This window comes from Ctenopharyngodon idella, chromosome 5 (genome assembly GCF_019924925.1).
Source record: "Ctenopharyngodon idella isolate HZGC_01 chromosome 5, HZGC01, whole genome shotgun sequence".
NCBI classification, from domain to species: Eukaryota; Metazoa; Chordata; class Actinopteri; order Cypriniformes; family Xenocyprididae; genus Ctenopharyngodon; species Ctenopharyngodon idella.
In genome coordinates, this window is record NC_067224.1 from 37779715 (window position 1) to 37793396 (window position 13682).

General features: G+C 35.4%; 1 protein-coding gene and 1 long non-coding RNA gene across 2 annotated transcripts; one reads left to right on the forward strand and one right to left on the reverse strand.

Moving 5' to 3' along the window:
• The first annotated feature begins 1800 nt into the window (after positions 1-1800).
• LOC127512921 (uncharacterized) lies at positions 1801-4552 on the forward strand. Its single transcript, XR_007930282.1, has 3 exons — positions 1801-2161; positions 2300-2427; positions 3750-4552. It is a non-coding gene; the product is annotated as an uncharacterized LOC127512921 (long non-coding RNA).
• A 2463-nt stretch (positions 4553-7015) lies between these two features.
• spring1 (SREBF pathway regulator in golgi 1) lies at positions 7016-12259 on the reverse strand. Its single transcript, XM_051894251.1, has 5 exons — positions 12251-12259; positions 11796-11952; positions 9022-9173; positions 7255-7368; positions 7016-7099 (listed from the first exon to the last, which is right to left on the reverse strand). Exons 1-5 carry the CDS (start codon positions 12257-12259, stop codon positions 7016-7018), a joined length of 516 nt encoding a protein of 171 aa, XP_051750211.1.
• Between the last annotated feature and the right edge of the window lie 1423 nt (positions 12260-13682).

Sequence of the window (13682 nt, forward strand, 5' to 3'; positions counted from 1 at the left end):
ACAAAATGGTGGCGATCTTCTTACGATCTCATGGTGTACAATTTGTTCACGCTCAACTCTCAAAGTTATGAATAAACATGACTTCCTTCCAGTCACGTTAATAGAATGTTCATTCAAAGTTATCTGGTATTTAATAATGTTCTCAAAAAGTTAGCAGCACAAAAATAAAACTTAAAATAAAACTTGTTTCAGAATGTTCAGAGAACTTTCAAAACTAACATTACCATAATGTTTCCAAAATTATACAATAATTTCCCTCTAAAAAAAATCCCTTAAAAATGAATTTAGAGAAATAGAAATGGGGGAAAGAAATAGATCAAACATTCATAGAATATATTTTTGAGGTGTAGCTTCATGCTTACTTTTTTTTAACCCAAATATTGTTCATTTATAGGCATGCATTAATTAATTTATGTTTTTATTTATATTTAAATGTAAATACATTTATATTAATATGTTAGCTATAGGTGAAACCTGTTCTTTTTTTATTTTAAATTTTATATTTCTTTCTTGAAATGAAATTGGCCTATCACATCTCACAGGCCAGGGGTGCACGGAGTAGGGCTGGGCCATAAGACGATGTCAAGAATAGATAGAGATTTTTTCTATAGTTTATCTGTTTATCTATGTAAATGTATACGTGCAGCGCAAGACTGCTTAAACACGGATAAATGAGAAGAAAGAGGGCAACATGCTTAATGATGAGTTATTAAAAGCACAATAAACCGCGAAAAAGGCAACATTCTGTGGCGCACATCCAAAGCACTTAAGTGAATTCACTTTAACGGCTTATTGCACTTGAACGGTCAAATACACACATTTATATCAAAATACCCGTCTTGGTGAGTATTCACAAAAACAGTCAGTTACGTCTAAAGTGAAATTAAACAGTTGGGCCGCAAAATTATCGTTAAATTGGATCCATGCAAAAGTGACAGCAGCCTCATATAGGCCTGCAAGAGCAGTGAATGATTTTCTTTTTCTTTTGTTGTTTAACATTAACTACAGTACAAACAACAAAAGAAAAAGAAAACCATTCACTGCTCTTGACTGAATGTCTTTCATAGCTTTATTAGAAATCTGTGTAAATGTAATTCAAACAGTGCAGTTCATGCTATGCTGTTTAACTGAATCCTGGATCATTTTTGTTTATTTACTGCCACCGTGCAGCCTCACTTATTGTACATAACAGAACGTGTAAAACACCAAGACAATAACAGATTTACCAACGGTGCAGATTTACTACAAACTGGGGTTTGAACCAAACTTACAGTTTCCACTGCAAATTTTTAACCACTAAACCACAATACTTAGAAAGCAAAGCAACTCCCCTGTATATCCTACTGTACAGTATGTCTCTTCTCAAGAGAATGGATGGAAATCTCCTATTAATCATTTAACTATGAATAGGAAATGATTGTATGGAATATACATACTGTATCTCCCACTAGATATTCACAGGAATGTGTGACATCACATCTAGGTTATGACAAACGCACTCATACCAATTCAATAGAAATCATGTGAGGAGTGACATTATGTCTGTATATGTATTTTAATATCTGTACATATGCATGGGCTGATAGAACGGACATAACCTTTTATGTTTGTAACAAAGGACCCAATAAAACCAAACTTTGCAGCGACAAAGTCACAAAGCATCACATTACATTGACATTCGAGGCAGCATGCGACACTGTCTCTCATCTAAAAGAAAATAATCAGGGATTTCACAGGATTTAATCACACATCACATGATCAGAACATTGCATGAGATATGCTGCCATTAACAATGATTATGAGGACAGGCATTCCAAACACTTCAGATTTACATACAGCCAATTTAGATTCTAAGTGTGTGTCATGTTCATTCGAACTTGGAGAAACGTCCCAGCATGGGCAGGTCAGATTTATCAGCAAAATTATCCACAAAGATAGGCATTTTTACATATTTGGTTTAATTGAAAGTGTTGAGTATTTAGAGTAGAGTAGAGCAGAGATAACATCTCATTTCCTTTCTTGTGACTAAGCGGTCACAGGCGTATAAAAGATGTAAGGTTGACAGATTTGACACTGAAACATATCATACTCCGAAGAGTTTGCTCTATCACTGAGAGTTAAAAAAAAATACTGTGAATTTTCATCATGGAGCCAAAAACAGGTAGGTTAAATCTGTCTTTTTTTTTTTTTTTCTTTTTTTTTTTTTTGTAAGAACTAGTTTAACTTTCTGAGCTTCACTGTCTGCGCTATATACATGACAGTTCATGCCTGATATTAACTGATGTACTTTTCTTTTTAGGACTTCTGATTTGGTGGATTCTAACGATGATCCTGGCGATGACCTGCAGACCGACAGACGGAATGTGTGATGTTATACACCGCATAAATGGCACCAAAAATAGAATGGAAAAGCTATTGAATATATTTGTAAGTATCAATCTTTTCCTGTATTTTACACTTAACGATGTCTGAATGTCAGTGCATCATATGAAATATCAAACCAAGAAATGATGCTCAATTTTTGCTCAGTGACTTTTTACCAACTGGTGATTTTTACTTATGAAGTTCACAGTGTCCTAGCACAGAGATGGCTGCTTGTTTCATATTTGGGTTTCTAATCAGTGACATTCATTTTAAGTCAAGTTTAAGTCAACTTTAGTGTCCAAATGCTTTATGGTGCCACTGGTATGTTTTAGAGATGCATTTGACTATTTAGTATTATTCATCTACACAAATTGGTGTAGGATTTACTTTGAAACAATTTTATATCAGAAAAAGAATAGTTCGTTAAACTTAAAAAAAAGTAAGTAAAATTTTGAGTTCATTGAAACTAAAAATTTGAATTAATTAAATGAAGGTGATTGATTTAATCAACAGAAACTCAAAATATTGTTATCTGAACCACATTAATTAAGATTTGACAAAAGAAAAAATGTAATAAATCATGAAAATATTTTTTACAGTGTAGTGAATTTTGCAAATAATTACAAAGAATCAGAAAGTAACATTTGAATTAAACTTGAAATTTTTGAAGTAGAACCCAATTTTTTTGTACAGTATATTATGTCTTTAGAAATTCAAACAATTGGTATTTAGATACTCTGTAAGACTCATTTTTTTTTTAAAGTGATAAGACATTTTTATGTGATTAATGATCACATATTTAAGTGACAAGACATTTATTTTTATAACACTTTATGCATTTACATTCCATCAACATTATAATGATGATAATGATGATGAACACTAAAATTGATGTACAGTCAAACCAAAATTTATTCAGACACCTTGAACATTTCACACATTAAAACAGTTTATTCACTATTGTTTAAAAAAATGGTAATAAAATATGACAAGAACTGTTAAACTGTGTCAGAAAAAAAGAATCTTGATAATGTCAGATAACACTTAAGCAAAACATAGTCAGGTCAATGTGTCTGAATAATTTTTGGTCCCAAATTTTTTTATCAATTTTACTGGTAGTCCACCGTATGAAAATTTGGGTATAATATGTCACAGTTTATTTTGCTATCCTCACTTACATAAATGAACTATAGTGTCCTGCACCCACTAGTAAAAAAAAAAATTATATCTAGCATCTGAATAATTTTTGGTTTGATTTGGAGAGATTTCTTTCTGAAAGTTTCATTACATGACATTTCATTTCATAAGGTGGTTTAACAGGACATTGCAGAGTTTGTAAATGATAGTTTTGAACTATTTAAAACCATCTCTCTCTTTCTCTTCAGCGCTTCAAAAACGGACATTCTACTAGACAATGGTGGAAACCAATTTCAGAACTTAACTTGAAGAACTTGACCGATGAAGGAAAATTGCACAAAGCTCAATGCGGACTTCTCTACATGAAAAAGGCAGTTGAGCTGATACGTGAACACCAACATGATCTACATGGTCACGTGATACACATACCTGACAATATCACAACAGACTTAGAGCGTACCAGAGTATGTGTTGAACATGCTATAGGCCATTGCAACGAAAACAAGATGAAGACTGACTTCCCTAAACCACAGACATATGAAAGAAAACAGTGGGGCGGCACTGTTCTTAACGTCTCTGTAGAGTTTCTGGATGAGTTGGTGAAAGTCGTAAGACATAATGTGCAAACTAAGATGACACCAAAATCAATCATATCAAAGAATCACCAAATCAATACTGCTTGACACCAAAAAATTGGTTCATATTATTTGTCAACTGCACTTGTTAATTTATGAAAGATTTTGTCACTTATTTATAAGATCCTGTTATTAACAGAATTTGCAGTATGTTCTCATGATAAATATGTTTGGAAAAGTTATTTATATTTTTTGCACTTTTCAATATTTTTGTATTTTAAGAAAAAATTGTCAATATTTAACATAAAAGTATTTATATTTTTACTTCACCTATATTGTTTTGCATTATAATTCAATACAAAAAATTGTTATTTATTATATATATTTGTACTTTTCAGTATTTTGTATTTTCAGTAAAAAATATTGTCACTCTATTTAAAATGGCAATATTTATATTAATGCTACTTACTATCATATTGTCAATACAATAATAAAAGTTTTGTTACAAATTCTCATAGCCATGAATTTTAATTGCACAAGCGGGAAGCAGGTGGTCGACTCAATCTTACCGCAAAGTCTGCAAGGCGATAATACCATAGTCTCAAGTGACCGTCATTAATCAAACTGTCATATGCGGCCATGAAAAACTTGAGCTTGTTAATTTTCTAATTTCAGTGCAGATGTTTTTTTTTTCCTTTTGGAATAATCAGGATGATTAATTGTTTAATAGTAAGCATGTATCCCCAAATGACTTCATTTTGGCCCTTGGCAATTTTTTGAAAATATGTTTACCGTACAACAGTATTTGGAACAGTAAATATCCACCTTATTTTTAACATAAGAGCCGGTGCGGCCATTTGTAACTTGAATGTGTCGAGGCTTCCGGTCTCATTCGCTTCCAGTTATTTTAGATGTACAAAAACTGTTATGCTGCTTTATATTTGTTATAAAATGTTATGTGTTATATTATTTTAGTTAATTATTGTAATCATAAACACGCTGGTTTGTAGCGCAAATTATTTTACTATTTACAGCATTTTGCTATTCTCCTAGTCACACATTCACAGAAAATAGCTTACTTCCAAGTCGCAAAATAAGGTGGATGTACTCAAATGATTTATAGACATTTTCTCAAACTTAAACGGCGCTTAGGCTATTCTTGTTCTGAAAGAAATTCAGGAAACCTCTAATCTAAAAGAAGTTAAGCATAAAGCCAAATACGGCAACATTCAAGGACCCAGAGACCCATTATGTAATGCAAGCCAAATTATATTTTCTTATTTCTGTGCTCATAAGATGTCACACATCACATGATCTTTTAAATCTTTTAAATTATGACAGAAACTTGACAGGCCTACGTGAGCAATGGACCGTATCGTTCTAGCAGTGAATTTTTACTTTCATTTTCATAATGAGTTAAAATTGCTGTAAAAACTCAGATTACGCCTTGACAAATATCAGTTTCAAAGGAGAGTGCAAATGACATTAAGCCTAAATAAATTTGAGGAAGAAGAAAGAAATGATTGAGATATTTTAGGTGGTTTAAAATCTAAATTCAGTGTATTTTTCCTAGAAATCCATGTTGAATTGCAGCATTTGTGGCATATTGTCAACGATCATTGTAAAAAAAAAAAGTAATGTTTGAGCTGTAAAGTCAATTGTGTGGTGGGACTACTGTTTTAAATGGATAAACATGTAGTTATTTGTCACCAGTACATCTCCGTTTAGCTCTTCTCTATGTGAAACGTGCTTCTCTGTATTTTTTGGGTTTGCATGGGCTGCGTCTCAATCAGATCCCTAGTTCAGTAGTCAGGGCACTGATAAGGGAGTCTGCGATTTTAGAGGGGGTCTCAGTCGCAAAGTCCTACCAGTGCACTGAAACATTTGCTACCTAAAAAGTCCCATAATGCAGTGTGAAAACTAGGGAGCATCGATACTCACGACGTTCCCTTAACGGAAGTTCTGAAGCACAAAACATAAATCATGTGAGCCAACTCCCTACGCATAATGACACGTGATAATGGTTTGTATTTTAAAAAAACATCTATTTATTCAATTTCAGCATAAACATACATCACTAGACAGGTAATGAACAATCTGGCTTACATTTATGATACCAGTAGTGATGTTGTACAGTGAGGACATTGTCATTTTGCCGGAAATAGAGTCATCGTCGTCTCAATGTGTAGTGAGCCAGAATTCATGCGCACGATATACTGATTCACAACCTAGGAAGCTTGTTGAGACGCACCCATGGTCATAACAGGAGTTGGAAATTGAATAAATCTTGGACAAAGTAATTAATTCTATCACACTAGTGTCATGTCAACACAAGTGGATATACTTTCAAAATGGTGTGTATTTTAACATTTACTGCATAGCCCATTATGCAACAAATGACCTTAAACCCGAAATGTTCTGTTAAATTAGAGAAGTCTGGAAAAATAGAAACATCCTCAATTGTAAAGACACAGAAATACACAAATCACATTTGCTTTATTAAATTAACATATAGTAGTTCACATGCAGGTCGTACACAAATCTGAACTCACACAGACCCTGGGTGTGAGGGGGTGCTGTCAAATCATCTGAGGTGCTTTCCGTGTTTTCATGAGTGCTTTTAGCATGAAGCAACAACACTATGACTCTTTCTGGAATCCCACCCAAAGATAAAATTAGCCAGGTTACCCAAATGTGGCCTAATCTTAGCATGACAAGCAGAAAAAAGAAATGGGCGGACGCTTCGATGAGATGTTCGTCACTGATGAGGTAAAAATAGATACTACGGACATATGCAGTGTAAAGTCTCTTTTAAGTCTTTATGATTGTGCATTCAGATTATTATTGTTCGTTTTGGCCCATCGGGACCCCTGAGAAGACCTGCAAGAAATCTCCTTCATTATTCGAAGCTGGCTCGCTGCCAAACAATTCGAAAACAGTCATATGGGCAGCAGTTCTGGTGGACTCTCGCCGTAGCAGTACTTCGCCTGTGGGTTCCTGTAGGTGTTTTCATGTTGGACGCTCTGAAACAAGACAATGGCAGAGACGATTTAACTCTATCTGTTAAAACATGGCATGGTGAACAACACCAACATGAACTACAGAGTATTTTTATGTTTTCCGGTCTGGAATGCCACAAACAAGCTAAAGCCACATAAACCAACATAATGACGCTTACCTGTGAGGAAGTACGACACTTGGCAAGACATAACTCAAAATGATCTTCCACCGCAGTGAAGAGGTTCTGGAACCCTTCTGCGGCTCGGTTTAGAAAACGCTCCAAAAGAGGTTGCTGATGGGAAGAGAGCAGGAGACAGTTTTTGTCAGAGGGGAGTTTCCAATGAGAGTGGCCTGATTTTGTATTCCGGTTATGTGACACACATATAGTGATTATGAACTCAGAATTGTTTTTAGATCTTACTTATTTTTGCCATCAACATAATGCATTCATTTATATCAGTGCTGTCCATCACATTTTTTCAGATTTGTTACGCATTTTCAGCTGCAACCAATGTTTAAAAAATAAAATAAAAAACACTCATTTGTGTCAAGTATATAGTACTGGCAAATATAGAGATATCTATCTATCTATCTATCTATATATAGAGAGAGAGAGAGAGAGATACAAAGACATAAAAAGATGATCATGAAAAGTTTAGTTATGCAACCAATCTTTTCACTTTAATTCTTGCAATTCCAGAATATGTCCTAACGCATTTTTGTTGTTGTGCTCACTAAACGGAAACGGAAAATACAAACCACAATGAGTCTCAATATTTTACAGTAAAACTGGATATTGTATTGCAAGTGACCTACTGACCTAGTGATGTGTGTTGTTTGCCACAAGTGTAAGACAGGAAATGACAAATAATTCTACTATCACTATATATATATATATATAAATAAAAATAACGCCAGTGTATTTAAATATATAATAAATCAATATAATACTATATAATAATATAATACACTAATCACATATCAATATTTGATGAGAAAAGCTCCCTAAGATAACCCAAATACATTATATTATTGTGGCAGATGAAAGCATTTAATAGAAATACAAAAAAATCCTTATTACAAAATTTATGTACAATTTCGTACATTTTCTCACTTGACATTAAAGTGTTAGTTCACCCAAAAATGAAAATTCTGTCATTAATTACTCACCCTCATGTCGTTCCAAACCCGTAAGACTTTTTTTCATCTTCAGAACACAAATTAAGATATTTTTGATGAAATCTGAGAGCTTTCTGTCCTTCCATAGACAGCTTACGCAATTAAAATTTTGACGCTTTAAAAATTTCATAAAGAGATCGTAAAACTACTCCATATGAAATGAGTGGCTTAGTCCAAATTTTCTGAAGAGACTCGATCGCTTTATATGATGAACAGATTGAATTTAGGCTTTTACTCACATATAAACATTGATCAGCGAAACATAAACAGAAGCTCAACCGAACCTGAATGATGCACAAGAAGCGGTTTGTTCTTGTACATCACTCAGGTTCGTTCATTCTTCTGTTTATCATAAAAAGCGATTGAGATTCTTCAGAAAATTTGGACTAAACTGCTAAATTCATATGGATTAGTTTTACGATCTCTTTATGAACTTTTTGATGCACCAAAGTGTCACTTGTATAGCTGTCAATGAAGGGACAGAAAGCTCTCAAATTTCATCAAAAAGATCTTCATTTGCGTTTTCCAAAGATGAACAAAAGGCTTACGGGTTTGGAACGACATGAGGGTGAGTAATTAATGACAGAATTTTCATTTTTTGGTGAACTATACCTATACCTACTATAATTTATTCCTTAGTTCATTTTGGACCCTGATTACAAGCATTCTAATAAAAACATTGTCATCCATTGCTGGACTGTTTAAAAGTAATCCAGACACCATGAATGGTTTTTGAAGTAATAAAAATGAAGATATGTTGAAGTACCTTATCAGGCTGAAGGCAGCAGGAAACGCAGTACTCATAGACGCTACAGCAGCCATTGGCCAGACAGCTTTTACAGACATACTGGCTTGAGCTGGGAGCATTAACGTTACAACATCCATTCACCAGTAAATCCTTCCTCTCACACACATAACCTGAAGCGAAAGAAAAAGAAAAGTGTGTGTTAAATGGAACATTGGTCTTGCATGTGAATACACACAAGCATAGGGTCATGTTATCAGTTTGACAAAAGGAGCTACTCATTAAAGCATGGTGTGGTTAGTGGATGTGAGTGTTATAATTCAGCCTGCATCAATGCACATTCTCCCCTTTCTGTACAAATACTTTCCAGTCACGCTTCTCATTATCTATTTTTAAATGCTATCCCATAAAAAGGCAAAACACTCCTCAAAAGTAATAATCCAGGTACAATTGCTACAACCCAGTATTTCCCTCAACTAATACTGTAAAAGTGCCACTCGGAAGTTCTACCTATTAACAAATGCAATGATGCGAACTGTAGTACAAAATCTCACGACTAAAGAGCATGTCCAAGTCATAACTCACCCCAAAAGGAAAAGGAAAAATCATTAAAAAAAATCTTCTTTTTTTTGTACCATTAAGATTTATTTTGAGAAATTTAATGACAATTAACCACATTTGCTGCCAAATTTTCATTAGTGCAGAATGGACAAATTATATATTTATGTATTTAATGCTGTACTATCTTTATACTGATTTTAATTAATAATAATAATGAGAAAAATTGCATTTTACAGACTGCAGATTACAGGCTGATTGGTTACACTTTATTTTACACTGCCGTAGTTACATTTTAATTACTCAAATAAGTACTGAGTAATATTAATTAATTAACTACATGTACTTACTATAGAGATAGTTAGGGTTAGGGTTTGGTTTAGGGTTAGTTACTTGTAATTATGCATAATTTACTGTTATTACTATAGTAAGTACATGTAGCGACGTGTAACTACGGCACTGTAAAATAAAGTGTTACCAGCTGATTTTAAATAATAATAATAGGAAAATTCCCACATTACAGTATGTATTAAAGTAATGACAATCTATTAAGAATCAAAATAGATTGATTCCCCACCCCTCAAAGTTGCATTATGGTAAATTGGTATTTTGGAAATAAGAACTGGAGCAAAATGTTCCATTTTTATGAAAAATATAACTTAAAAAATATAATTTTCTTTACATGTTCTTGATTATGGGGGTGAAATATGACTCGGACATTGCTTCTTGAGATTCACCCCAATATTTGACAGTTTACACAGCAGAAATTCCAAGGATGGAAATGGCATAAGTAATTACAACAGAGCAAATTCTTTAAAGGTAGGGTAGGCAATTTTTTTTATAAACACTTTTTGTTATACTGGTTGAAACTCTCTTCACATCCACATATTAAAACATGTACATACTGTATATCTTCTGTGGAAGTCTCAGGACCAAAAAATGTTCATCCAATCCTGTCAACATATGTATTTCGACAACTCTGCGCACCTGACATCACACGTCATCAGCACGTTCCATAAGGCTATGCAGAGTTGTAGACAGACAGTCACAGAGTGCCACAAACAAACAGCAGCCATCTTTTACAGTTCCCCCTGAACTGAAACAACTAGTTTATGCTGTGTTCACGCCATGTTTTTTATTAGCTAAATTAAGAGATGGCAACCCACAATGTTCACGTCCTCAGACTCAGATTTATGCGTTTCTCTGACAACACTATCAATGCCGAAATTATCTGCAGCAGTCGGGTAGTACAAGTAAGAGCTCTGTAAGGCCCATTCCCATTTCTACCCCTTACCCCTACCCCTTCGTTTTGTGTGTTCACGTGAAGGGGTAGGGGTGTCTTCATTCTCTTTTGGCTGGAGTGGTAGGGGTAAGGGGAAGGGCCAGATAGCCCTTCAAATGAAGATTTTTCGGGACCACACTTTGAACGAAGGGGTATGAGAAATTTCCCTGCATGCACCGACTACCGTGCGCCTAGAATGCGTGTAGTGATCATGTAGTGATATTTCCACTCAGGATCAATCATTTATGTGTTACCTGGCTGCTAGTTTCTCCGTAGCTTGCTAAACGCGCTATTTGAATGATGTGAACACAAATGAGTCATACAGTTAAAAGAAATATCTGGTCATCCTTCATAGCTATTTACATCTCGTATTGCAAAGAGGTCCGTTATCACAGCACCACAGTAGAAAACGAAACCATATCCGTACCGGCCGGCTCGGCACGGAATAGAATGGTTAAACAAACAGCTTGGCCCGATGGAAAAGTGGCTTCACCACTCTTGGGAAACTCAAAGGCTCATACGTTTTCGAACTGAAACCAAGCGCCATCCAAAATACAGCGCAAAACAATGTTGGGAGCGAGTAATCTGTTAAACGTGCTCGCGCCTGATTTCTGTTGATATGCGCACTTCATTGCTGTTCAAGGGGTAGGCGAAGGGGTATAAAATACAACTGGGATTGGGCCTAAGTTGTTTACATTCATTGTTATAGTAATGTTATGTGCTGTGAGACATGAAGTCATTTAACGGCGTCTCTTGTGATGTGTTACAGACTCTTCTGTGTGCATTCATATGTTTTGAATGGTTTTGGAGAGCGCTCTGAAAGGAGGGTGGGATCTCATGCTTTCAAAGCTAGCTTGCTATTGCTAGCCTCTCTGAAATTGCCTACCCTACCTTTAATGCCTAACAGCTTTGTTGTGAACAGTTGGCCAAGGTGGTGACCATCCCCATCACTTACCCAGTTCATCAGTGAGAAGGCTCTTTCCCTGAATAGAGTTTCTGCACTGTGAGATCTGCCTACTACTGTTGCCCAGGATGAACTTGACCTTCCACTGGATGGGGTGATCTGAGTCCCTCACCTCCAGGAGGGTCCGATCCCGGATGGTTCGCTCCTCCTGTACACATCACATGTCACACACAGACAGAACATCATTCCTTTTTCATTACATGGTTTGTTTCCTCTCAGGAGTTGTGTTGAGATGAGCAAGAAACTATTGCTGGTCAAGCTACTTAAAGACCCCCTGTGGTAAAAATCAAGTTTGTTTATATGTCTATGTGGTGTTTTTAATATGCTTTAAGATAAACCATGTGCAAATTCGTTAGTCAACACCATTGCTAAGTATTTTCTCCTTGCAACTGCAGCGTCTCGATCGCCCCCAGGTGGTTGGTCCCAGTATAGGTCATAAACCCCACCCTCTCCATGTAATTTAATGGGACGTGAGGCAAGCTAAACAATTAAATTACACTAAAAAAAATTTCCAAAGAGGGTTTCTGTCATTTTATGTAGTTTTTGTCACGCTGATGTAAGTTCAAGTGTTCGTTTTTTTTTGAATACGTTTGGTTTTAATAAGTTATTTGATGTTATAAAAACGGGGGTGTGACTCTGAGCGAAGTAGTCACTCGAGGCACCAACAGACTTTTTTCGAGAGGAGATTAGAGCTTAAACTTTAATTTCTACATTTCCATAACTGTTTATATCACACTGACATAAATAGTTTTAAATGATTCTGCAAGAGTGTGGGCCGGGCCTTGATAGCGCACAGCTACACTTCATGCTCACTACTGCACAGAATCGTGTCCCGAATCTGCACAAGATGTCAGTGCCATATTAGGACATTGGCGGCTTCACTTTTCTACAATGGAAGCGAGTGGAGGTGCGGCATCCATATTTTTTTTTTACAGTCTATGGTTCACACATATATGGCTGAAATCTGAATTAAAACAATATTTCCAATTGCCATTGTGTAGCACCTTTTACTACAGTTGACCGAGTGGATCAGGTAATCCGAGCTGGTGTGAGTGAGTGGAGGCGGGGACAAATTTGCATATTCATGCATCAGCGTATACTAAATGAAGCAAGGGTGTAGTTACATTCAAGCTATTTTAAGGCATGAAGAAATTATTTTCACTGGAAAAAATGCTTAAATATGTCATTTTTATTATCAAAGATGAGTTTTAGGGATAAAATGACTTTAAGAAGCCTAGTGGGAACTAGACTTGAGGAAACCCCAAGCTTTACTCACCCTCAGGCCATCCTAGGTATTTATGACTTTATTCTTTCTGATGGACATAATCGGAGAAATATTAATAAATATCCTGACGCATCCGAGCTTTATAATAGCAGTGAACGGGACCAATGAGTATGAACTGAAGAAAGTCCTTCCATCCACATCCATCCATTATAAACGTGTACTCCACACGGCTCCGGGGTGTTAATAAAGGCCTTCTAAAGCGAAGCGATGCATTTGTGTAAAAAGAATATCCATAATTAAACAAGTTATGAAGTAAAATATCTAGCTTCCGCCAGACCGCCTTCCATATTCAACGTACGAAGAAAGTGTAACTGATGTGATGCCAGTTTACACTTTCTTCGTAACTTTCGTAACTCATACTCATTGGTCCCGTTCACTGCCATTATAAAGCTCGGATGCGTCAGGATATTTATTAATATTTCTCTGATTACGTTCATCAGAAAGAAGAAAGTCGTCATATACACCTAGGATGGCTTGAGGGTGAGTAAAGCTTGGGCTAATTTTCATTTGAAAGTGAACTAATCCTTTAATAATGCTCCAAAAGGTTTCTATTTCAAATAAATGCTACATTTTTTTTTTTTTTTTTAACTTTC

Excerpts from the sequence above, each read along its gene's own strand:
- spring1 (XM_051894251.1), bottom strand. Across the intron at positions 9,174-11,795 it reads CCTTCTCACTGATGAACTGG|GTTATGTGTGTGAGAGGAAG; the intron begins GTAAGTGATGGG and ends CTTTCGCTTCAG. Across the intron at positions 7,100-7,254 it reads AGTGTCGTACTTCCTCACAG|AGCGTCCAACATGAAAACAC; the intron begins GTAAGCGTCATT and ends GTCTTGTTTCAG.